Below are 27,055 nucleotides of genomic sequence, written 5' to 3' on the forward strand. Positions count from 1 at the left end.
AGCAATTTCCTCTATAAGCTCTACAACAACTGAGAACTTTGTTAGTAGCAGAATGGAGCGAGTAAAATGATGTATTCTCCCTGATACCAATGCTGAAAAACATATTCTTGAATTCATAATATGAAGACCAGATTCACAGGTGAAGCACAGCTGTGTAAGAGATTACTCACATCTAAATCAGCAATGCAGCAGGACACTCCTTTTGGACAAAATTCTGAAGCCTAAATCTTTAAGCCTCCCTTAATTACCATTACAAGTTGTGAAAGACTTATGAACTCCTGACACCATGACCAATTGCATAGGTAATTGAATTGTGAAATCAAAACCATATAATATGAACTTGCCTATTTCGAGTCAAGGCTGGAAACAACGGAAAAAAGGCTAGATGCAATTGAAGATAAAATGCTAAATACACCTATGGAGCTTGCATTTCACAGTATGAGACTTTGGCAATAGGAAGAGTAGGGACAATATACACATATTTGGGGCACCTGAGAAGGAGGAAGGTAAATACCTAGAGGCATTCCTAATTGCATGTATACCAAAAATTCCAGAACTTCCCGTGCCTCTTCCTCTTGAATTCCAAATGGTACACACAATCCGCTCCAGGACCTCAAATAAGAGCAATGTACCTAGGTCTGCAATTGCATAACTGCTCAGTCACCATCAGGTGAGTATCATCATGCAGTCAGCTAAACACATTTCCTATAGAAGCATAAGGGCCACAAGATCTCATTCTCAGTTGACTGTTCCTTAGAAACTAATGTCTGCCACAAAACATTCATAACACTTTAACTGCTTCTCAAAAAATGGAACAAATCATTTGACCTCCTTGAGCCTGCACCCATATTAATTATTAGTGATGGGAATTCAAGAGAATATTATGATCTTGACAATATAGAGAGTTGTCCCACATCCTTTTAAGGCTAGGCAATGAACACAAAGCCCCACCCAAAGTAAACTAGAAATTTTCTCATTGCGATGCTCAAGATGCTGAAATCTACCTTGACATTGTTCTGTACACAATGGCAATCATATTCCTAAAGGGACAATGTGGATAGAGAGCATGCAAAGAAGGGAGCTACATCCTGGATCCTGACCAACCCCCACATGCATCATTGTGTCTTTTTGCATTTCTTAATTTGCGAAAAATAAGGAATCGCAAATTAAGAAATGCAAAATGATATGCATCAATATTTTCGGTATTCTGTTGGGATTCGGTAAAAATCGCAATTTTTACCGAATCCCAACAGAATACCGATTTCTTAACTTAATTTTCGCAATTCCCATTGATTCCTATGGGCCAAAAGGCCCATAGGAGTCAATGGAAATTGCGAGTGGCACTTAGAAAATTTCATGGGTGCAGGAGGGGGTCCAAAGGACCCCCCCATGCACCCCTGAAATGTATTTTTCGCATCATGTTGCACACACACATGTCCTAAGGACATGTGTGTCCGTAACATGAATGTTGAAAAAAAAACATTTTACACATTTTACACACTTTTTCCAAATTTACCGAGTGGTTCAACCACTCGGTAAATTTGGCACCCTATTAGCGAATTTTCAATTTTTAAAAAAATGATGCATTGCTTTTAAGAAATCGCACATCTGCGACTTCTTAAAAGCACCCGCAATTTTAGAATTCGCACACATGTTACGAATTCTAAAATTGCTTCATGCATCCCAAAAAGCACTTTTGCATTCGCAAACGGCCGATTTTAAGGAATCGCACCGTTTGCGACTACAAAAATGCTTGATGCATGTGGGGGAATATCTCTTGAGAGGGCTCTTGCTGTTTCAAACCAAATAACAGGTGGGCAGCACATTTTACAGTTTAGAGAGAGAAAGAAATTAAGGAGGTCCATGTATAAGTGGTTGCCATAATGGGGTCAGGACAAGACCATGGTAAGGATTTGAGCGATTTTATGCGAGCAGTAGGCAATGTTAGAAACCCTTTTAGCAGATGTAGATGGTGTAATGCAGTCTTGGAGCGCATGTTTAGGTTGTGTGGTGTCAATTATTGCCCACAAAGAGTACTCACAATTAGTAAGCTTAGAATGACTATCATGCTGGCTGTCACTGTAGAAGTTTATTCGCTGGTAAGCCCCCCAGGGTAGCTGTTAGAACCTACTAAGCTGAGGCGCAGGTCTAGATCAAGGACTCCTCCTTACATGTGTTTATTGACCAATTGGTAAAGCCCATGGAATCCATGTCTACGCTAATGTTTTGATTGTAGGCATTACAGGTGTAATTTGCCCAATGTTCAAGTCATTCAGACTTAGGGCTCAGCCTGAGATGGTGTGTTGAACAAGGCCAAGGAGAAGTAAGTGAAATAAAGCTAGACACTTCTTGGGTGGGTAGTAGATGATTGGCTACACTTAACAATTGGTCAGTACATGCAATCTGGGTTTTAGACATGTACCAGGGACTGGACTATTAAAAGGGTTTAACAGTCCCCTGTATGCATTTTTACTGTGTGGTCAAGTGAACTGTGTGTGTGGGGGCTCATATCCATCTTGTTCCTTATAAGGGACTGACATAATAATCAGCACAGGGTGAAAGATTGTTGTTTGGAATTTGATCTCTGCTTTTTTAAAATAATGATGATGGAGGCAAAGCAGATTGAGATAAGCATTTCAGTTAGTCTGTTGTGGTTGCTTACACGAGGAGCCTCCTATTTCCCTGCAATAGCACAACACCCTACTGGAGTTGCCTAGCTTTAGGAATCATACATCCCATAGGAACTAGATTGTGTAACTAGTCCTTTTTTTCACAAATCCTGAGGAGGATATTAATGTGATGTATATTTGGGGTACAGGAAGAAGGTTTTCTGTGTTGATGCTAATTTTTGAGTCAGTGATTTCCTGTATTCCTTTTTCCCTCTAAGCTTCTTTTTTTTAAGTAATGGGAAGTAGATGGTGACAAGCACAAGGTAAGTGCTTTAACTCATGACCTGCTTGGATCGGCAATATTACAAAGAGTCATTGGATGAGCCATGAGTCTTCTTGAGCAGGACATGAATCAAAAAAGACTGCAGCAATATTACCTCCTCTACTTTGGTCTCTATTTTTTTTTGTCATAATGTAGGATAGTAGTTTGGGGGAATTTGAATGCTTACATTTAGACCTGAATATTTATTGAAGTCTCTGTGCTGACCAGTGAGAAGAAGCCACTTAGCGGCCCATGTCGAAGTAAAATCCATGTTACAGGAAAGTGATCATGAAAGTGAGTAATGCATTTTCTGTAGCATTTCAAAATAATTACGCTAACGATATTGCACAACAAATCTGGACAGATAGTGTAGGATAGTCACTAACGAAAGTCAAATATAGCTGTTTAAAATAAATGTTAATGTATAAATAAATGAAAGTAAGAGATACAAATGTGAATTTACCCAGTTTTCTTATCCATCCAAATCCAAGTTTCAGGAAAGAATGCACGCATAGCTGGGTTGCTGGTCTCTGGAAATTCTCTTGCAGTAGGCATTTCATCAACAGTGTTTTCCAATTCTGTGGCCCTCACTGATGTCAATGCATAGTCCTCCATATCAGCATAAAAATCTGTAAAAATGAAAATTATTTTATTTTTAGGGAGTCGATTGTGTTGCAAAATACTTCTTCCTTTCTATTGTCCATAGTGATCTAGATAGCATTGAAGGAACCTTTCCTGTTTTTCCCTTTACAAAAGGGCCAGCTACAAGGTAATAAATATACAAATGATTTGTTGGCACCTGCCCTTCTTACAAAACTTGGTTTTGGAAATGGACAATACCTATGCGATGTTCTTTACTATAAAAAAAAACAGGTGCTCAGCCACTTGAACAACAGGAATTGAAAATTAATAGCACAAAATCATTAGAATTCAGAAATCAGAAGTAGCTTTGCTATACTGGGGTTAAAAATTATATTTCTGGTTATGGTAGGTAGCAATATGCCTTGGGACCATTATAGATTTTTGTTCTTCTGAGTAACATGGAAATTAGAACACATTGGAGCTTCTTGTGTAGACTAAGACATCTCAGTTGCAAAACATTTTATTATTAAAATTTGAATTTTTAACTAAGCACAAAGACATTGATGTCAGCTGTGCCAAAACTCTCTGCACGATTCCACAGGTAACAGATCATAAATTACCACAGTTGTCAAATATAACTTCTTTACATACAGCTATATATCAATGCAATGTGAATAGCATTTCATGTGAAAGATACATAGGAAAACAGAAAAAAACGATTAAAATAATGTATAATATAAAAAACTGAAAGGGGAGATGCAGGCTTGATACTAAACCTTTACACTAGGGATAAACAAATGAACAGAGGCACTTTTATTGGTATTGTTGAAACAAAGCACGACCGATGTTCACCATCCATTCGGCCTGATTCACAAAGGGCCTCCATACGTATAGCGAAGACCCCAGGGTCATGGGGGAGTCTCTGCACTCAGGGCACAATCTCTGTGTGAACGGAAAGCGGTCCCTACCTTGAGAGACCCGTCGCTTCCCTCGAGGTCCCGAGCCTCGCGGACCGATCCGCCGGCATCCCTGGCAACCCGGACTCCATTTGTTTCTCCCTCATTGCAGGACCCAATCCGGAAGGAGGAGAAACCGGAAGGACTCCCGAGTGACCCCGGAAGTCCCTCCCTCTACCCGACGTCAGAAGAGGAAAAAGCCGGAAACGAACGCAGCGGTGTGTGCAGAGAGTCCGGCTCGTGGCAGAAGACGTACGGCGGCGCCCCGGTGAACCAGAACGGGGAAGAGGGAGAAGAAGATGAAATCTGGACGGAGGACTGGTGGAGTCTGGTGGAGGACGCTGGAGAGCAGCCGTAACTCAAAGGAGAGTTACGGCGGGGCATGTGAGTACCCTGTCTCCTGGCTCCCAGGTGGACCTGTATATCTATGTAAATAGCGTAACCCCTCACCGTGTAGCACCCCTAAGAGCACTGTATATATATAAATATATAAATATATATATATCACGACCCGAGACACGTAGAGTAGTGATCCCCTCACCGGAATCCTCACCCAGTACACCTTCTTCCTTCCCGCTTGTATTTTCTCCCATCTTCATCCCTACCGTTCCCTCCCTCACTCTCGTCTTGTCCTCCACACAATCCTGGTGTCGGTGACAGGCCACTGATAGTCCTGTGTTTGAGGACTAACCGCCCTGTTCTTTCTCCCTTTGACTCCGAGGACCACCGGACCGGCAGAGAGAAGAAGGATCACCCTTAACCCCGAGGCGTCCAGCAAGACTCTTCCCGGACCTTCCCGGACCTTCCCTCACCCTACGACGACAACCCGGAAGACCACCTTCATCTCTACCCTCTGCTTCTACACCTTCCCCAATCCTACCTTTGTGTACCTTAATAAAAACTGCAAAGACATTGCTCACTATATACGGCCTCCACGCCTGTTATTTCGGCCCACACAACCCCCACGACTACACTCTGCAATGAGAATTCTCATTGCGGAGATTGCGCCCAGAGTGCGGAAAATCCCCCACGACTGCTGGGGCCTTTGCCATAAGTGGGGAGGTCCCTTTGTGAATCAGGCTCATAGTGAATAGGATTAAGGCCCAGATGTATGACCATTTTGCGAGTGCAAAATCGGTCGCAAACTGATTTGTGCATGCAAAATTGGTTGTGCGCAATGTACGAAAGCCACTCGTAAAACATAACTTTGCAATGCGAATGAAAACCGACTCGCAATAAATGCAACCTTTTTTTGCAATCATAAAATAGCGACTCACAATTTGTGAGTCGTTAATTATAATATACAAACCATTCACAATTAGCGAAAATGTGCAAAAGGCCCCTTTGGGCATGCAATTTACCTCTAACCAGAACCAGGTGGTAACTAGGGCCAACCTATAAAAACACACCCAGAATGCATCAGAAATCTTTCCACAATGGCTGCCCTGTACGTGATAGCAAGGAGGATGCGGATAGTGGCTGCTCAGCAGAGTAGGTGGCGACAGGAGAGGATATTCTGAGTCAGGCTAACATTGTTTGAGAAGACAGAGGAAGAGATCTATGACCAGTGCAGGCTGAGTAGCACTGTCATCCTAGACCCTATAGACACCTTGAAGCCACAATTGGAAACCAGAACCCTGTGTAACAATGCAATCCCTACACACATGCAGGTTTTGTGCTCCCTCCACCTAATGGCCACTGGTAGCTACCAAGATGTCATTGCAGTGGCCGGAGGTCTGTCACAGAGTGAGCTTTTGCTTTTCTTTCGCAATTTTCTGGATGCCATGCCTCACCACATCCATCAGCACATCTACCTGCCCAGGGATGATGAGGAGCTTGAAAATACAAAACTGCAATTTTACAGAATATCAAGGTTTCCACTGTTCATAGGTTGCATAGATGGGACCCAAGTTGCCAACCGGCATAGAATACATATTCCTTAATAGGAAAAGCACACATTCCCTCAACATCCAAGTTGTCTGTGATGCAAACAACATCATCACAGGCGTTACCAAATATCCTGGAAGCACCCATGAGTCATACATCTTCAGACACAGCGGCATATATACCCGAAATTAGAAAGAGGTGACTTTCATGGAGGATACCTACTAGGTACTGAATTTACTTGTCCCCAGTGAGATGTATTTGCACTGTAATGTCTGTCTGCATGTTGTCTCACCTGTGGCCATGGATCCTCACACCGTACGAGTCTCTCAACAACTCACATGAAAGGCGGTATAACTGGGCACACCGGCATACCAGGACCGTGATCGAGCACACATTTGGCATCCTAGAATCTGATCCCTGCAGTATGCACCTGAGACGGTCTGCAAAATAGTTACAACATATGCCATGCTCCACAGCATGACCTGCAGGGGTGGATTGCCCATGGATGTGACTGATTCAGAATTGGAGGATGGGAACCTAGGACCACCTGCCCAACAGCAGTGGGATGGTAGCTCTGTAGCAAAGGGGAGAAGGCGCAGGGGCAAGATAGCAAACAATTTTTTTAAAGGTACGTCCAAGGTAATGACACACTACCCTCTGCATAAGACAGTACAAATTGTGAATTCAACTTTGAATTGAAATGACACACTACCGTCTGCATAAGACAGTACAAATTGTGAATTCAACTTTGAATTTGTGCTTTACTGTGCAAGCTTGCACAAACATAATCAGGAAAACCTGCCCCTCATGAAAAGCATGCTAAAATTAATGTGTAACTGTATTGCGTTTACATCACCACTGATTTTGAATAAGATGTGGGGCAGTGACTGTGCAGTAACAACACAATTTACTTCCTGCCTCTCTGTCCAGCCTAGTTTGAGCTGCCACTTGGAACCTCAGTCTGGCGGCTGCAGCTACTATGCATAGTTGGTATTTCCGCAGAAGACGCTACTGCGGCTGGAAACCTCACTGTCAGCTCCCTCTATAGCACCACCACTGGCAAACATATTAGTCTGCAGTGTCTCCACTGCTGCAGTTATTTGTTGCAGGCAACATGCCACATCACCACTGTAGTGGCCCATCTCCACCTGGAGACACAGGGTGCGCTTCGTGTATTGGGTTGTTGCATAAGCTAGCCTCCCAATGGCCCTGGTCAAAGCGTCCCTCTTGTGTCCCCTGCTGCACTCCGTGCATCTGTGCTGCCCGCTCTCCTCAGGCAATTCTTTGCACAGATTTCCAGCGGCACCTGTTCGGGTATCAAATTTAGCTTCCAACCCGCACTGGTTATCAGTGATCTTTTGTGTGATGTTCCTGAATCACTGGGTAAACTTAAGGTTAATCTGCCTCTGTTGTTGTTGTTGCAGGCACTGGATCCTGAACATCACCTGTTGCACGCCTCCAAACAAAACCTGATTGGGTGATCCAGCAGGGGGATGAGCGTGCAGAATGGCTTGCATGCGGCGTACGGACTGCTGGGTTAGACCCATTAGACAGACCCTGGTGACAGGAGTGTGTCTTGATGCTGCTGTCTGCCGTGATTCAGGTGTCACGCTGGCTGTAGCCTGTGATGAGGTTGCTGCAGCAGTGTTTCTTGGACTTCAGGACAACTTGGCCCACTTGATGCTCCCCATCCAGCCCTTCCTCCATCTGGACCTGATCCAGGCTTCCCTCAGTGTCATCTGCACTATGCTCTCCTCCCAGTGGTGTATCTATGTGGCAAAAGATGTAAGGAAAAATATATAATTTAATGTGAATTACTATCTCAGTCATGTTGCAATGTTACTACACTGTATATGTCACTGACTAGGTTTCCCATAATGCACCATTTGGGTTTATTTAGTGCGGTCCAGGAATTTTGGATGTGGATGATTAGTATGCATGCCTAGAACAGGAGTTAGTGTGGAATTAAACATTTCTTACACAATTCATACTTACCAGAGTTTGGTGGTAGCTGTGGTGTGTCAAGGGCCCCAAATCCGACAACAGCCACCCTTTCCAGTGTACTCTCCACCATGGCCTTTGCTGCAGCTGTTCCGATGTGGTAGATAGCCCTCCCCTTGTCCCTGGCACCTCTCACAGACATGATGGCACCCTCTCTTTGGCCTTGGAGCGCAGATCAAACCATATTTTATTGATGTTGTCCAGAGACCTGGGTGCCACACCCAGGGCATTAATGCGCTGCTGCATTCCTCTCCAGATCTTACGTTTGTCTGCCTCAGGGTCACTGTGCAATGCCCTCCAAAACAGCTCCTCAGGATTATTGCAGCAGTCCTATATTATGATTTCTAGCTCCTTTTGAGAGTCTTTGACTTTTCTCAGCTGCTCCTTTCCACCCTTGTCACTGGCCTTGCTGCTAGTGGTTTTCCAGAGAGCCTACCTGCAGTGTTAAACTATGCTGCTGCACCTAACCATGTGCTGGTTGATATGCTCAGGAACCTCCTAGGACATCACTTCCTGTTTTGGGGTCCTTCAGCTCTACCAGGAAGTGTTTTTAAAGGTTTTTTCTCGCATTCATGTGCGCAAAATGGTCTTCGTTCTGCCGCTCTCGCTATTTGCGCATGTAAAAAGACCTTTTTAAACGAGGACGCTAATTGCAAGTGCTTACCAACTCAAAATAGCTGCGGCACAAAATAGCGATGTGAGTCATTAGCAACTCACAATCATGCTACCACTTTGGTACGTAGGTATCATTTTGCGACTCGCAAATCGCGAGTGCAATTTGACGCAATTTGCAAGGCACTGTTTTTATAGGTCATACAACTGGCCCTAAAAGCCTCATTATGACTAGGGCGGTCCATCAGACTGCTGTAGTCATGGTAGCGGCCTATGGACCACTAGACTGGCTGTCCACCTGCTGTATTACAAGTTTGGCGATTGGACCGCCACTAGACCGCTGCAACTGATGGGGATCCCAGATCCCGCAGTGGTGGCTCAGCAGTCTGACGCTGGTGGTGCCACTGTGACACTGCCAAGCATATTATGAGTTGCTTCACCACAACGGTATCCATGGCGGTGACCCTGCCATGGAAAGGGTGATGGAGAGGCCTAGGGGGGCCTTAAAGGGGCCCCTGTTGCATCTGTACATGGCTGTGCTTGCAGGGGGGCACATGTTGTGCCCCCTTTATTTCTGCACCCCCAGTTCCTGGAGGGGAAGAAATGCGCAAAATGGTGCATTTTTTCCTATGCAGCAATGTGCTTCTGCAATCATATGGCACTGCCTTTCTATGGATCTCCTTTGAGCCTTCGCAAGGCACTGCCATGGGACTGCCGCAGCACACACTGCCCGCCAGGATTAAACTCGGTGGGCAGTCTGACTGAGTGTTGAGGTCTTCCTGTGGGACGCTGGCATGACGGCCCGCAGGAAGACTACCAAACATGTAATCAGGCTCTAAGTGTCGTGGCGGCAGTATAGGGAATAGTATGGCTATATCAGATTAATCCTCCGCAAACATTCTGTTCTTCTGGGCAGCATCACTTTTGGGCTCGTAAGTTGCGCTTCTTCTTCTTCGGACAGTCAGTTCTAGTAGGGCTTCTAAGCAAGTCAGGAAGGCTTCCAGGACACAGGCAGACCCATAGCTCTTGCAGTAAGATATTTAAATTTCAGGTGATGTCTCTTCACTTCAGGAACTGTGACAGTTTGGGTCCCATAATAATGTCATATTCAACCCTCCGCCCTGAATTTATGTTGTATGGTTGGTCGGATCCGGTCCGCGTCTTGAAGACGATTCCTTCCCTGAAGGCAGAAGATGTCATACTACGGCCTTACTGCTCCGGAAGCATTCCGATTCTGCAGCCTGCACTACTGGGTTAGACCGCATTTAAGCCCGCGGTTCTCAGCCCGGCAGTGCTTCAAGAAGTGTTCGGTATAGTGTCCCGGGACGTCCATGACTCCAGTATTTCAGATACCAGGTTCCTCCGGATTCTCTTGCAGTGGAGAGCAGGGTTGTCTCTTTGGTGAAGCGCAGGAGCGCTTCTCCCCTTTTTACATTATTGGAAACAACGAGACGCGCTGGAGCGCAGCCTCGTATTCGTCAGCCCCGCGAGACGCGCTGGAGCGTGGTCTCGCTTGTTGTTCCCACTAAAGCGCAGGAGCGCTTTTCTGCATTTGTTGCCCTTCGAGACACGCTGCAGCGCGATCTCGCTTGTTGTCCCCCCTGAAGCGCAGGAGCATGTTTCTGCATTTGTTTTCCTTTCGAGATGCGCTGGAGTGCGGTGTCATATTTGTTTGTCCCATTAACAGCAAAGCACCTCCCTCGACACGCGCAGGAGTGCGTTGCCACTTGTTTCCTTGCCCACACAGAGTGCAGGGAATAATTTCTACCCTACATCTAGGACCTCCCAGACTCCATACTTGCATCGCTTTAGTGCATGCTACACACTGTAACAAGTCTGTACGGACTGAATGTATTAACTGTTCAATTAATTAAAATCATTACAGTAAGAAAGAATAAAACTGGTGAGTAAAACAATGATCACATTAAAAATATAAAGACTGCTGGTTAAAAAGTTTTTTGTTCAGGTAATATATCCCCTCTCCGCTGCACCCACTCGGACCGTCAGCCCCGGGTCTTTGTCATAAGACTTTGCATCAAGTTTCTTAGACATCTTCATAGGCCTTGGTGGTTTTCTCATTCAGTAGTCTGTGGATAGTTCTCCTTGTCCCTTCCGTTTCAAGCCATTGGTGTGATGTTATTTCTGCAGGGCGGGTGGATAGAATCATGGCTCATTTGAGGGGAGGCTTCCTTGATCCCCTTTTTGTACCACGCTGGTGGCCCTGGTTTGTTTGTGATTGTTTGCTGCCTTTAAAGCCATTCTAATCAGATGAATGAATTTCCCAAGACTCGCTAAGGTATTCGTGGTTGTTCTAGAGGAGCACAAAGCTGATGCTTCGCGGCATGTCTTGATTCCCTTGATGATGCAGACTGGGCGGAGAAGACGCCAGCGTTCGTTCATAAGGGAGGGGCAGCAGCATAAAAGGTGAAGCCAGGATTCTCTTGTGTAGGGACACAGTCTGCAGCTTGGATTTTCCCCATTGCGAGCCCATGTGGGGTTAAATTCAGTGATTCCTAGAGTACACAATCTCATAAAGAGGATTTTAGTTCTGGCTTGTGGTGTCCGGGGCCTCATTTACGTAGGGTTGTGCCTTGCCTCCCATGTAGGAACTGTTCAGCGGGTCTAAGTGGGGGCTATAGCGAAGGGATTTAAGGTCCAGTTCGAATGAGATTTTCAGAACTTGTCTGTTTATGGCTTTTTTCCATGCATTTAGTGGGATTTCTGGCAGTGGTATGCTCTTTTCCTCGATCTTTAAAATCTTGAGTGCTTTGCCAAGACTGGTGTGCCAAGCTGATCTTGGCCCTTCAAAGATGGCTCTCAATTGATATTTTAGGGAGTTTGTTGGGGCCCTTATAATCCTTAAGTATGTTTTTATAATCTCCCCTTGGCACATCAAGTCTGGCCTTACCAGGCCTAGCTCCAATCTTAGTCTTGACTTCCTTGCCGACCTTGGGATAGAAAAGACTGATTTATATGCTTTGACTTGGCTTGCGGTGAGAAGGGCATCCTGAGACCCCGGAAAAGCCTGGTGGCCATAGCTAATGGCTGGCAGCAATTTTGCTTTTAAGACAGTTAATATTGGTCCGGCCATGGGGCTTATCAGATGTAAGCTCAGTTGCTTTAAAAGGAATATCACCTTATTGGCCTTGGACTACTGCTGTTTCAGATGGACATTTGCCTTAGCCCGTTCCGTAAACCAAACCCCTAGGTAGTTATACCCTTCTACTGTACTGATCTGCAGATCTCCCATTCGCCACTGTGCTTTCTTTTTCAGATGATAGCTCCCAAAAATGACGCCCTTAGTTTTCCCTTGGTTTACTAGAAGGTTGTTATCTTTGTTAAATTGAATCAGTGCATTTAGGGCTCTTTGTAGGCCCACCCTCGTGTGGTCCATTACAGCGGTGTCGTCGGCATATTGTAGGACCGGCAGCCTCATGCTGCTTAGTCTCGGTGCTACTAAGCTGGCGCCTTTCAAGGCATCCCCCAAATCCGCCGTATACAGGTTAAAAAGGATGCCAGCACGCATCCTTGTCTCAGCCCGTTGTTCGTTATTATTTTAGGGGACACTGTACCAGCGCTGGTTTTAACCCGCACCCAGGTGCCATCGTAAAGTGATCTGATTGCCTTCAGTAGGTTTGGCGGAACGCCCCAATTTTCTAGTTTCCGCCATTGCCTATTTCGTACCACTTTATCGAATGCTGTGCTGTAATCAATGAAGCAACAAAAGAGAGGAGGGTTTTTCTTCTTTATTGCTTCAGTTGCTAGGTGCGCTAATGCCAGGATATTATCCATTGTCGATGCTTGTGGTCTGAAGCCAGTCTGATAGCAGGGTATGATGCTTTTTCCTTCGGCCCATTTCTCCAGGTCCTTCAGTATGAGGCGGGCGTAGGCCTTGGCTTCTATGTCAAGAAGAGCGATGAGCCTATAATTCGATGGCTTTAAACGATCTCCCTTTTTAAAAATTGGAACTAATATGGAGCCCCTCCATGAGTCGGGGGTTATTGCTGTTGTTAAGGAATGGTTGTAAAGAGGAGTGAGGACAGATGCCCAAAAGTCGGGGGCCTTTTTGAAAACTTGGGCGGGTATCCCATTTGGTCCAGGGGCCCCATCGTTCTTCATGTTTTTAAATATCTTAATAACCATTTGATGGTTTATCTGGGCTGACAGGGTACGGCGCATCTCTGCTTGGTCTCACAGACCCTCAGAAGGATTTCGGGGGCTAGAAGTATTTTCTTCGATCACTGCCCTTGGTAAGTGGAGGCAGTCCGTCCCACAGTTAGAATCTTCAGTACTGCATGTGTTTACATGGGCAATTGAATATAGCTGCTTTACGTAGACCAGCCAATCTTGCTCTGCCACCCCGTTTTCTCTTTGAGTACCTCTGCTGCTTAGCCGGTTTATGTGTCTCCATAATCCTGCCGAATTCTTCTGTTTGAGCAGGGAGAAAACTTTGATCCATTCCCTCTCCATGTGAGCATTTTTGTGTTCCCACCATTTCTTTCTTAGAGCTGCCCTCAATGATGCCATTGATGTCCCAACTGTTTGTTTGCCCCCTCTTTTCTTTATTACTAGTTCCTTACGCAAGAGGCGTTTGGTCTTGCGTATGTCCTTGGTTGGAGGGATGATTCCATTTGTTATTTTCTTTTTGGGCCTGGAGCATTGTGGCTGGGTATGGCCCAAGCTCGTTTGTATCACATCAACTATGGTCTCCCATATTTTTATCGGTGAAGATGGGATTGCTGGGATCTCCTCCTGTTTTAGGTCCAGCCAGTTTTGAAGTTTAGCTCCCGTCTCATCTGTCCATCTGATTCTCTTTAGAAGGGTGTAATTTTCGTCCCCTCTGGACTCTCCGATGGCTTGGAACTTAAGGGCCGCTGGAACTCTAGCTTGAACACTGCTATTAAAGTAAAGTCCACATTTGTAAAGCGCACAATCACCCGTAAGGGTCTCTAGGCGCTGGGGGCCGTCGGGAAGATTAAGCGAGCTATTGCCCAGAGTCACATGGTGCTGGGCTAACCTGCCGCCGGAGCCGGGGATCGAACCGTGGTCCCCAGATTCCAGCATCAGTCGCCCTGGCCGCGGCGCCACACCTCTCCCTGTGGCCTGTGATCGCTTTCCGACCTGATCTTGACTGTAAAATCTTCCAGACTAGCCGCCATTACTTCGCTAACCACACTGTAACAAGTCTAATCCAAGACCATGAAGAAACATGATCACATCACCCCAAATGTGATGGAAATTCATTGTCTCCCCTTGCCGACCAATGCCATTTTCAAAACCAGCTGCATCATTTACAAAGCCATCATCCCTAGCACTCTGCATAGTGAGGATGGATATTTAATAATCATTTATTTGATGAGCTAATGTGAGGTAATTCATTTTATTATTCATTACAGATTAATAATAAATATTTTTAATTAGTTTTCATTGATATTATACTTTAAAGTATCTTTATTTTTCCAATGAAAAATGTTATTACATTTACCTATGCTCAACCATAGGAAGGTCTCCACCTCAGTGACTGAGATCCTTACCAACAGATGAAAAGGTACTAGTAGTTCCATTACACTAGTAAATTCAGCCCTCGAAGGCTCCACCCCCTCATTTGAGGTGTGTAGCAATATAAGTCCATGCCTATGTGTAAATCTCCACCTTAAAATGGTGAACAATAAAGTGTAGATAAAGACCTTCTCAGGTCCCCTCACCCACAGTTAAGGTTCTGCCGAACCACTTTCCAGCCAACACTTCAAGCTTCTCTGAATCCTATTCTGTCAATTCAAACAGTTATTGCTGCAGTGGACAGATCACTCATCTCTGCAGCAGCCTCTTACCATCAAATGGTTAAGAGTGAGAAAATCCTTTACTTTCAGTCCTTGCAGCCACTTATTCCAATCACACAACACATGAGGAATCCAATTTTCAAATGGAGCACCATCCACTCTCTTCATTGACCTGGCTTCAGCTGAATCCATCTTATCAAAGTGTCCTTTAATCACTTCAAATTCATTTGATCAGCCATAGGCATTCTCCCAATGACAGCTGTATCTTCCATTGACAAGTGACTCATTAAAGCAGCTGTCTTAGAAATATCATTCAAAGTCTGTGCCCTACAAGCTGTCTGGAAGGTTGGAATTTATTGCAAAATATCATTGCTTATATGTACACACGCTCTTTTGCAACTTTCATAGGACGTCCTGGAGGGTTGAAGGGGGGGGGATTACCTTTTCTATAAGTAGCGGTCTCTATTGCCATCCTAAATTTCTCTTCCTCTAAAACTATTCTTTCTCTGTAATCCTCACTCCTTTCTTTCTCTTATCTGTCCTTTGCCATTTTTCTCTCCTTTCGCTCTCTCTTATGCTTCCCCTCCAGCCCATTCCTTCTGCCGCTCCCACATCCTTACCTCTTATTATGGCAGCTCATTCAAGGTTGCAAACTAACTGACCTTATCATCTTCTGCAGGCATAGCTTTCTGAAGGGCCAACTGTGGTTGTATTGAAATTGGGGTTGGGAGCGGGGCTGGAGGGGGGAGAGTAAGCATCTTAAGTAAATCACAGAAAGCAAATAAGGAGACACACTTGAGATTTGTCTGTGATAACCAGTTCTAAGAGATTAAGGCAGCCTGACACCACAGCATTCCCTCCCTCAGTTCTGATTCCTAACATGATACCTTACTTATTTATTTATATTTATTTATTGAAAGTTTTGTATAGCGCGAACAAGACCCGTGGGTATCAGAGCGCTTCACATAGAAGTAGGATACGTATTAACATGATGTTAACCATTAGACAACAAATAGCTATGAGGTAGATAAATATGTGGCTATAGTTGATGCTTATATAACTACTATACATTCCACTCAGGTTACTATACATTCCATTCAGGTTAGTCGATTATAATATGGATTCACTATATAGCATAGGTTATGTCATTTGTCCAATTCGTCGTACATAGGAGGTAGCTGTTATATAGTTTACTATGTGAGGTAACTGTATGAGTTCATTTTGACATGAGGTAGCAATTGGTATATATGTTAATTACAAAGGAGAGTCTTCAGTTTCAAATCAGCGTTTATCTTTCCACTAATTCCCGTCAGTCCTTCCCTTTCTGATGAGGTAGTATTTAGTTTGAGGATAGAATTCGCTAGTCTATATGAGGTATTTACTCATTAAGAAGCTCTTCACTTCTCGCTTAAATGTTGAGGTATTAGGAATCTTCCTAATGCTTGGAGGGAGTTAGTTCCATATTCTGGGGGCAGCTCCTGTGAACGCTCTGTCATAAGTTTTTTTCTTTCTGAATATGGCTGGACGCAGCACCAGTTCTTTGGCGTTTCTAGCCGGTCTGCTGCCTCCTGATAGCTCAAATTTCTTAGATAGGTATCCAGGAGTCTTGTGGTGGAGTGCTCTGTGGGTGATACATGCTATCTTTAGTTGAATTCTGGCCTCATAGGGTAGCCAGTTTAATGCTTTCAGGTGAGGGGATATGTGGTCAAATTTCTTTGATCCGCTGATGAGTCTCGCCGCAGCGTTGAGGCAAGCTTTTAGTGGTGCTGTGGACGTTTTTGGTAAACCTGCTAAGGTGGTGCAACCATATTCAATCCTAGAGATGACTAACGATTGGATTGCCAGTTTCAGATCTGCTTCAGAGATGAATGGTTTCAATTTTCTTAGGTATTTGAGGTGGAAGCGGGCGCTTTTTGCCATAGAATTAATGTGAGCTTTCATGTCAAGATTCTCGTCTAGAGTAATTCCTAGCGACTTGGCTGAGTTGACTAGAGTCGGGGAGCAGTTGAGTGCGGTCACCAACTTGGTCCATTCCTTTATTTCCGTAACGCATCTTGGTGGAGAGATTAGTAAGAACTCTGTTTTTTGAGCATTTAGCTTCAGATGATTGATGGTTAACCATTGCAGTGCCCTTTTTAAAGTTTCATTCATTCGCTCGATGTCTTCAAGGGAGGCGATCTTTACATATATTTGCGTGTCGTCTGCGTACATGTGATACGACATCTGTGAATTTCTGAGAATTGTTGTAAGAGGTTCGACATACAAATTAAACAGATCAGGGGATAATGTTGATCCTTGTGGGACTCCGATTGAGTTAGGGGATGATGCTGAAAATGATTGATTAACCAGGAATCGTTGAGTTCTGTTCCGTAGGAAAGATTCGAACCATTTCAGCACATTTCCAGATATTCCCATCCTGTCTTGTAGCCTGGCCAGTAATGCTTCATGATTTACTGTGTCAAATGCCGATGATAGGTCCAGGAGAATTAGCAGGCATGCTTGATTTCGATCAAGAGCCTGTAGTGCGTCATCAACAATATGGAGGATCGCTGTTTCCGTGCTATGCCCTGACCTGAATCCCGATTGGCATTCATCTAGTAAGGAGAACTTGGTGATGTGTTGGCTCAGTTGTCTCTGCACGCATTTCTCAATTAGTTTGGCCAATAGAGGGATATTGGTCACTGGTCGAAAGTTATTCGGGTCTGTAGCATCTGCAGTCGGTTTTTTGATCAATGGAACAACTTGACCAGTTTTTAGGCAGTCTGGAAGGGTCCCTTGTGATAATGATGCATTTATTATTTTTGTCCAGATTGGAACCACAATATGGTTGATTTCTCTTAGACATTTTGCGGGTAGGGGATCTTGGTAGTGATTGTTAGGTTTGATTTTCGATAGCGTTTTGGCAATCGTGTTCTGATCATATAGTTCGAATGTGTTCCAGTTTGCCTTGTTTTTTGTTTTGTTACCCACTGTCGTCGAGTTGGGGTCATTCCCAGTCAATGGTTGGAAGGGGAGGTTATTTGCAGCGCTTAGGAGCTCTGTTTCAAGCGCTTTGGCTTTTTCCGTGAAGAATGTTGAAAATTCCTCGCTACTTAGAGATGTTTTTACGTTTTCATGAGCTGTTTTGGAAAGTTTGTTTGATTGTTGTTTCAGGATTTCAAAGAGTTTCCGTGGTCTGTTTTTGGCATTATCCAGTTCCGATCTTATGAATTCCTTTTTGGAGTTGATGATCTTTTTGTTGTATTGGCTTCTAATTTTTCTGAGGGCTTTCAGCTCCGGGGATGTTGGGTGTTGTCTCCATTTTCTTTCTGCCATTCTTAGTTTGCGCCTATCTTCGTTCAGTGATCCGTCAAACCATGGGTTTTTCGTCTTTTCCGTTATTCTTTTTAGTTTCAGTGGCAAGGTCTTGTTGACTATATTCCCGACTGATGTTATATAATGCTCTGTCAGCTCATTTGCCTTCTGTAAGTTGCTAGGTGGCTTTAGATCTCTCTCACAACTTTCGACTAATAGCTCAATATTAGCCTCTTTTGTGTCTCGAATCCATTTTTTGAAATTGGCAGGTTGAACAGTCTTGCCCTTTTTCACTATGGGTATCTGGAATGTTATTGCATAGTGATCCGACCAGTCACATGGTGTTATTGAGAGGATTGATGCATTTTTGTTCTCTGCTATAATCCAGTCAAGTGTTGCTCCTTTAGAGTGTGTAGGTTGCGTGCATGCTTGATTGAGATTTAGCTCATCAAGGAAATCCTTGAGCGTGTTGACTAGTTTGTCGTTGCAGTCATCCCAATGTAAGTTGAAATCTCCTAAGAATATGTTATTGGTATTCCTGTTAGAGTTGGTTGTAATGATCTCCATTAGCTGTTCTATGAACTTCGCGTTCTCTCCTGGTGGGTGGTAGAACGCATGTATATTGCATCTTTGATTCGTTGCTGATTTTATGTTGAGACCTAAGTATTCGCAAGATTCTAGAGGGTCAGATTGAATTTGGTTGACCGCTATCTCTGATCGGTGAATGCAGGCAATTCCTCCTCCTGATTTTCTTGGTCTATCCAGTCTCACAATGTTATATTCAGGTGGTATTAAGAGATCCATGGTTGGAGATGATGATTCCGATAGCCACGTTTCTGTAAGTATTGCCAGATCAATTTCCTTGTTGATGATGAGGTCTGCTATGTCTGATGCATGTTTGGTGGCCGATCTACAATTGAGTAGGAGGCAGGTCAGTTGTTTCCCAGAGTTATTACTGTTCAGTGTTTCGTATTCGGAATTAAGCTGGACTTGTTGTAAGTTGTTATGGTTGGGTTTCCTATCCTTCTTTCTTGCCATTCTATTAGGATCGATCGGAACTGTTTTGATGTTCTCCTCTTCCGCAAGATTTGGCGGTTCATAGGTTCGGAGTAAGGCAAGGGCTTCCGCCTTCGACAAGGCCTTCGTCCTATTTGGTCGGTTGATCCTATTCGCTAGTGACGTGTCTATCTCATTGCTCTTTCTATGTATTGAATGTACAAGATCTTGAATATTCGTGATCATAGAATGGGTGCTTGCTGTCATTTCCAGTATTTCTTCCATCGCTTGTAGAGTACTAGTTGTGACTTTAGTCATGTTGCAGAATAGTTTCTGGAGATCATTAATAGCCTTCTGGTTCTTGGTTGATCTCTTAAGGATGGTTAGCCTGTGTGTCCGGGTATTGTATGTTGCTTTTCTCTGTTTTTGATCTTTTCTTCGTGCCTCAGTCATTTTCTTTTCCTTTATATCTTCCGTTTGGTCGTCCGTTACGTACTTTCTTGAGATGTTGTGTGGGTTATCTGAGTTTTGTGAAGGTAGGAGTATTTTTGTGGTTGGGGTTCCACCTGGTTTTAGTATAGTGCTATAGATAGTTGGAGCATGGTTGGTATCTCCTAACTTATCTGTTTCCTCATTTACAATGTGTGATTCATTCGGCATCATTGTATGTTCTGCGTGGGAAGGCTCAGTATTTGGACGCGTTGGCGACTCTTCTCTTTGAAGCTGGTCTTGTTCTTTATTCACATGATTCGTAGATCTCTCTGTCCATTCTGTCTTATTTTCCGATATAGTCGATTCTGATTCAGTTTTCTCTTCGGATTTAGTAGCTGGCTCTAGGCAGCCTCCCGTTCTGTTGGCGTCTCTGATATCAATATTATCGGGAGTAAATACTGGTGGGGTTGGGCGTAGTTGGTGTCTTAAGCCCTCTAGTGATTCTTTTATAATAGGGAATATCTCGTCAAACTTCATAAGTTCGTTGTTCCCTGCCTGTATCAACACTATTCCAGTTTTATATATGGTGATGCATAATTCCGCTCTACATCTTCTTGAAGGTGAGGTCATTATTTTTCTGCCATGTGGGATGTTTTTCGTATCTTTTATGTTGAGCATTCTTGTGAAGGTATTGCGCCATTTAGCCGTTTTATTAGTGTAAAATATCAAGTCATTTGTTATAGTGCCTTTATCTGTATTGAAGTATGGGTCGGGGAACAGTGTGTCCGCGTTTTTCTTCAGGGTATTATGTTTGAACTTTTTGGCTCCGTTTTTAGATAACTTAGGTGGATATTTTATGACCTGGGCGTTTGAGCCATCTCGGTGTCTTTCGCCCATATTTTTCTTTGCGTTAAAGGCCTTATGGTAGCTCTTCTCTGTTAGTCTCTAAATGTTCCAAGGATTAAGGTTAGATAGACAAATGCCTAGATGTCTTATTAAGTAATATTCTTCTATGATGGTGCTATATCCCGGTTTCTCTGTTAAGTGATCTCCTTCTATGCTAGTGATGGATGATAATTTCTCTTCCAGTTGATTTCTTGGGGCCTTGTAAGTTGTGGTTTCTGGTAGCAAAAATTATAGCTTGCCCTTATTGTGTTGTAGTGGTTTGTAGTGTAGTTCCTATCATCCCAATAGGCTCTGCGCATTGGAATAATACCTTCAATAGTATAGGCCTAGACCAGACGTTAACTAGGTCTACTACTGTCGATATTAGACTTAAAGTTTTGGGTTTGCCAGCTAGCTCAGAGTTCACTAGAAACTTTCTCGAATAGGCAAGGAGGAGTTGAACCTCCCTGGATAGTCAAGAAGGGATTTAGTTTCTGACAACCATAGAACATGACAACTTTGCTCTCCCCTAATCAAGAGTATATCTCTAGAGTCGTGTGAACAAAAGGCAATTTATTTTACTCAGTCAGTACGTGCATTCTTAGTCTCACCAGATTGTAGAGAAAAGGAAGAGACGGGCGTGTTCAATAAAAGATGGTATTTATTGATCAGTCTCTTTTCTCATACAAGAGAAATGGATCGATATTATTGCAATACTTATGGTTAAGTAAAGTGCATACATTAAAAGCAGAAGTATAAAATAATACTGTAAAAACATTGATATGGTTTCTAAGCCATATGAAGGTTTAAAATGAATAAAATATATTTATACACATATACATTTGACTAAACGTACTCAACTGGTGTTTCTAGCTACGCCTACCCCGTGTACCTGACCTAAGCCTAATACGTGGGCGGGAATAGAAAGTTACAGTTTAAGTTAAGTTTGTTTTAGCCAAGTGACTGACTAAAGAATTCTCTGTGAGGGGTTATTCAGTTCTGTACCTGGAATCTAGGATGGTTGAGGGATGGTATCTCTCGTCTCTGGTCTCGATATTCCAGGCTGCCTGCGAGGGCTACCCGGAAGCGCCGGTGCTGGGTTTCTCTGCAGGAGAAAGCAGCTTCTCGTTCTCAGCGCGTCAGAAAGGCGGGGCTGCGCCAGCGGGGTCTGCTCTGCTTCTGGGCTTCGGCAAGTCTGGCTGCTCCGATCTCGTCACCACCGCGTGTTTGCATAGGGCAATATCGGTAATATTTATACCTTTAAGGTGCCGAGATTGACGTAAGGATGGACATAGATACGTCAATAAGGATGTCATACGACTTGGTCGTTAGCACATTCTTTTGCTGAAGTTCTCGATGAAATCAAAACAATGGCCGCAGGGTTTTTCCCAGGTTGTCATAGGTTTGATTTGTTTAGAGAACTCCGTATGCCTTATCAGGGGCTGGAGGAATATCGCTTGTCTAATTAGATGGCAAGCGTTATGACCTAATCAGATAACACGTTCCTGTGCCGTAGTGTGGCTTAATCAGATAACGGTTTCTGCATCATGGGGGTTTTCTGCCTCATGGGCTGACTGCTAGTTAACTTGTTAACCAGAATAGGGTCAGGAATAGGGGGATCGATACAGAACCTATAGGAATACATCACAGGTTAAAAAACTGGATATTACAAAATGTCCGCCGTTTTGGTACTTGCTATGTACAGGGGACTTTTTCTCTTTCCACTCATTCGTTTAGTCCATTTTCCCTTTCTAGCCCCATATTATAATCTGTTGTAGGCTCCTTTCTCTATGTTTGGTGCTTCTTTTCTCCTTTTACCATTTCTTGCCCCTTGGTTGTTTACTTTCTCCACTACAAGAGGAAAGGGCTAAATGTCTCAAGCGGCCGCCATTTTAAAGTCAGGCGCGCCGCTTCGAATGCTCCCGTTTTGCTTTATTTAAGTTATGTACATTTCCTTCATCCTCCCCGTTATGCCGCTCACCCGCGGGCTCTCTCCGCCTCCCGACCTTATCGTCGCTCTTCCTCTTACGCTCCCGCTCCTCTCTCCAAGCCCCCAGCCGCGCCGGCAGTGTTCTCTCACCGCTCCTCGACCAGCCCCCGGTCTCCGGTCTCCGGTCTCAGTGGTGTGCTGCAACCAGCGTCGGCGTCAGGGACTCTCGACGCCCAGCGCTGCAGCACCTCCACAACACCGCCAGGGACATCCAGCAGTTAGGGCAACGTGGACACAGCCTCCCTTCCTTCGTGAATACCACCACAGCGCGGGGATCCGTCGGTGCCTCTCTGTCACCTTCCCTCTCGTGTCCCTCGGACAGAAAAGTACCGCAGTCGATCCTCTAGGCAGTCGATCCTCAGTCTTGGCGGTCCGGTCCAGCAGGGAGCAATCGCGATGGACTCTCTTTTCTCGTCTCCAGGTACCTCCAGGTATGTTGTAGTTGGTTCCTTGTGTTGAGGGGGGGGGTGGGGGGCGAAGATGTGTTTTTGTCTGGGTTTTTCAGGGATTTAAACTAAATGCTAGTTATCCCTAACCCAGGAGCTCTCACAAAGAGCTCCTATGTTGCGGCCATCTTGCCTGTCAATTAGAGCCCATCACAGTTTATTCTCTACTGACCAGTTTTTAGGACTGGTCCACATCAAAACCTACAATGATCTTCCTATCCTTGCTCTTGGGAGCCCTTCATCTTCTCCCCAAACACAGATCCCTTATTGATCTAAGGACACAGCAGAAAGGTCTACTCCTGCCAAGCTTATACCTAGTAATCCTATGTGCAAATAATTATTTGATCAAACTGAAGTTATTGTTCTGTTCAAGACAGTTGGAGCTGGAATCTACCAATCATATCCTGCTGCCAATTGTCAGACTTCGTTTGGAGGAGACAGGTCAAGCACGCACTATTGGGCCACAACAGTTGCTTATCTGTGGTGTGATGGGGTTCATCTAATCATGGCTCTGCAAACTGGGAATAGTACATCCTTTCTACACTTGGCTCTCAGGGTGATGAGGGCAAGCTGTGAAATGATTCTTAGAGAGGTAGTATGGGTGCTAAGAATCCAGACCCCTGAGCTGAAAAGAGGAATGAGACTGGGTGATGAGGTAGACACCAAGTCTCGATGTTTGAATGGATGCATGTGTAAACAAGAACCTGATATCTTTACAGATGGACCAAACTCATTTTATATAGTAGGATCCACTTCCCATATGGGGTAGAAAGACTAGTGGGAATATCCAGTATATGTGCATAATAAATGTGTGACACAAGCTACTCAATATTTGCTTACATCATCAATAACTCACTATTAATATTCACAGTCGAACAGCAATAGTGCACTGGATACCTTCCACAGATGGCTTGGTAACAGTCATTATGACACTTAAAGTGTCTCTTTACTTTAACATTTTTACAATACCTTTATGATTGAGACTGCTTTCAGCTTAGACTGTACATATTGCATGCATTGCCAGGTGCCTCTGTCATACTTGAATAATAAACACATGAAATTGTTGCGGCTCCCTGCTACCTTCTTCAGAAAATTAGTGATTGCAAGTAGAAAGTTAGGGGAGACAATGACTGTGGGGGAACATTTAGCACAGATGCCAGAATACAATAACTTATAACCCACAGTTCTTTCCTCATATAGGTTTACTCCTCTGAAAATCCTGCTCACACAGTGCTCAGGCTGTTTATCTGCTCAGGTAGGGCCCACGTTTTAAAGGCTATATAGACCCATCTGCAATTTCTTGATGAGGATCCTACTTCTTCCTCAAAGGTATCATGAAAACTGCTGTTCTCTTGAAGCCCTATGAGGAGAGAAGTCACACTCCAATCGGCATCAGTTTGTAGTTTTGTAAAGTGCACAGCTACCCCTAAAGGTTTTCCGGCACTTAGCATGAAACAGAAGAACTATCTAAATAGAATAGCCATGTCTTCAAACCTTTGCGGAAAACAAGAAGACAGAGAGATTTAGGAAGAAAATTCAACAGTTTTGGACCGAGCACTTCCACTAGGACCCAATGGAATCTCGGTACCGTGCAGAGGACCAGGTTGGAGGATCTCAGGGGACAAGATGGGATGTAAGTTGTCATCAGATCTTGGATGTAATATGGCCCTGTTCTGGATTTTGCCTTAAACACGTAGCAAAGAGCCTTAAATTGGGTACACTTAGGGAATGTTAGCCCATGCAGTTCTTAAAGGAGGTGTGAAACTTAGGCATGTTTGGGAAGTCGGTTCAGAAGTTGTTACCCTAATCAAGTCCGGATATAACGAAGGCGCTGATCCACTGTCTTTGTAATGGATTGAGGGATCATCCAGATGATCTTTCTCACTAATTTTTACACTGCGAAACAGGTGGCAGTAACCGGAGGTTTCATTGTTGGTTTGTCATCACGAACAAAATAAAGGTTCTTAACCTTGGAAGACGGAGTCAGAATAGGTCCCAATGAGTAGGGCCAGTGTTGAGGGCCCCAAAGCTGGGCATGTTTACCCAGGATCATGATCTCCATCTTATCAACATGCAGCCTAAGAAAGTTAGCACTGATCCAGGTGGCCACTCAACTCAAGCCCCTAAGGTCAGAGGGCCCATGATTCTGGGTAGATGACAAAGAGAATAAAATTTGAGGGTCATCTGCGCATGTTAAAATAGTCAGACCACAACTCTCTACCTGTTAGCACAGTGCCTTGAGGGACCTCAGAAGCTAAAGCTTGAATTTCAAATCTGGCAGTGGCTGAGCAGACTTGAAATGTACGGTCCTTAAGAAATTAAGTTAGCCAGGCAAGGTTGTTTCCCTCCAGGCCCAAAGAAGATAGGCGTTAAAGATGGGGTGTGACACAGTATCAAATGCTGCACTAAGATATAATAAGATAAGCGCAGCAGTACTGCCCTCATCCAGGAGCTGTCTAAGATGTTCTGTGACTCCAAGGAGGGTGGATACCATACTGTGTCTTGCCTTGAACCCTGACTGTGAAGAATGAAAATCGTCTTGGGCCTCTACGTAGGGTGTGAGATGAGCATTGCCATGCTTCTCCAAAATTTTCGAAAGCACCGGTAGCCGAGAGATTGGTCTGACGTTCGGCCAGATCGAGGGTTCCAGATTCTTTTTTTTTGTTTAACCCCTTCGACGCTCATGACGAGCCCAGCTCGTCATGGAGTTTCCATTGATTTCAATGGAAATTACATTGAAGTGGTACCAGAGGCTCAGCATCCAAGTGGTTAAGAGTGGAAGCACCAGCGCGTGATTCCAACTTCGAGGGACAAGGCCTTCACGTCATGAGGTGTTCAGGAAATCAACCATCATATGTAATAGTACTGGATCCAGTAGACAAAGTTTGGATGGTGGTAGAGGATACAATGGAGAGGCTAATTATATAGCTTGCAGAAATAGTGAGAAAGGTGAAGAGGTCAGGAGTAGGCCAGAGTGACATAGTGGGTGGTAAATCAAAACTATTCACACTGTTACAAAGTTCTTGTTGAGTCTGGCACATTCGCTGATTAGGAATGCCTGAAACCCCAAGTTAGAAGTTGTTCTTGATGTCTATGGATAGTTGAAGATTGATGTCTTTGGACAGTTATTTATTTATTTAGGAGTGTATAAAGCGCACAGCTACATCCAACAAGGGTGTCCCGGCGCTGAGGCAGACGACAGGCTTGGGGAAGAGAACTACAGGTTGGTGAACAGACAGATTTTCAAGGCGCATCGACAAATAGGTTCTACCTCTGATGAGCGGATGGAGAGTGGCAGGGCATTCCAGAGTTTAGAGGTTGAAGATGGATGTCAACCACTTTTTTAATAAAGAATTGGGCAAACTCGTTGCTTTGACTTTTGGAAAGCGAGGGTGCAGGAGACACATTACAAGGATCAGCAAGTTCCCTAACCACCTTAAAAAGTGTCTTGGGACAGTTATGTGCCAATACAATTGTATCAGAATTGAATGAGGCACATGCTGTCCTACATGTTTTATGATATTTTTTTAAATACATCAGATTATTTGAGCTGTCTTCGTAGAATGTAATCTGAATTCGCCTCATTGTACAGACACATATATTCTACTGATAGAAAGCTGAGGATTTGGATCACCAAATGAATATGTAGCCAGACTGGGGAACAGAACTATGTTAGCTGTGTTGCAAAGTCACATTCTTTGAGGACTGCTCCATGAATCAACCCTCCAGGACCTCCACCGCCAACTCAACAGCTTGGCGGCCATACCCGTACCAGAGCATTGGGACCTGGTAATAGAAGATGAGGTGCTCATCGAATACGGAGGAGACGCCTCAGTGGAGTGGGGGCCAACGGAGGAACAGGATAACCTACAAGCACAGTAGGGATACCCAGGGCCTTCAACCCCAGTAGGTACCGAAACCAGACACTGACCGATAGCACAGAGACAATGGCTATATCATTGCTCACCCTAAACGTCAGAAGCATGAAGGATCAGGTCAGAAGGAAAAGCAAGGCAATATGATTACATTTCAGAAAGACTGAATGCCTTAATTGATGGACCTTTTATTTCCTGGAATCTCTTAAGTTTCAAAGAGCTTGTACAAACTGATCCAGGAAGCAACAAGCCTCAATCTACCAACAATCATTATTGCATGTTTACTGTGCCACTAGCACAATCAAACAATTGTCCAGGCCTCGAATAAAGGAAGGCCCTTTCCTAGTTCAGACAGATTCATGTGACGGCTATTACTCTCACAATATTA

At 44.2% G+C, this 27,055-nt stretch overlaps 1 protein-coding gene across 1 annotated transcript in view; it reads right to left on the minus strand.

Annotated features, from left to right (window-relative positions):
- The window catches only part of LOC144762794 (CD109 antigen-like), a 771,981-nt gene that overhangs the window by 311,855 nt on the left and 433,071 nt on the right, over nt 1-27,055 (minus strand). The window contains exon 18 of the mRNA XM_078648064.1: nt 3,395-3,560. Within this exon, the coding sequence (XP_078504190.1) occupies nt 3,395-3,560 (166 nt within the window). The remainder of the gene's footprint in view (nt 1-3,394; nt 3,561-27,055) is intronic.

Source organism: Lissotriton helveticus, chromosome 6 (assembly GCF_964261635.1).
Source record: "Lissotriton helveticus chromosome 6, aLisHel1.1, whole genome shotgun sequence".
Lineage (NCBI taxonomy): Eukaryota > Metazoa > Chordata > Amphibia > Caudata > Salamandridae > Lissotriton > Lissotriton helveticus.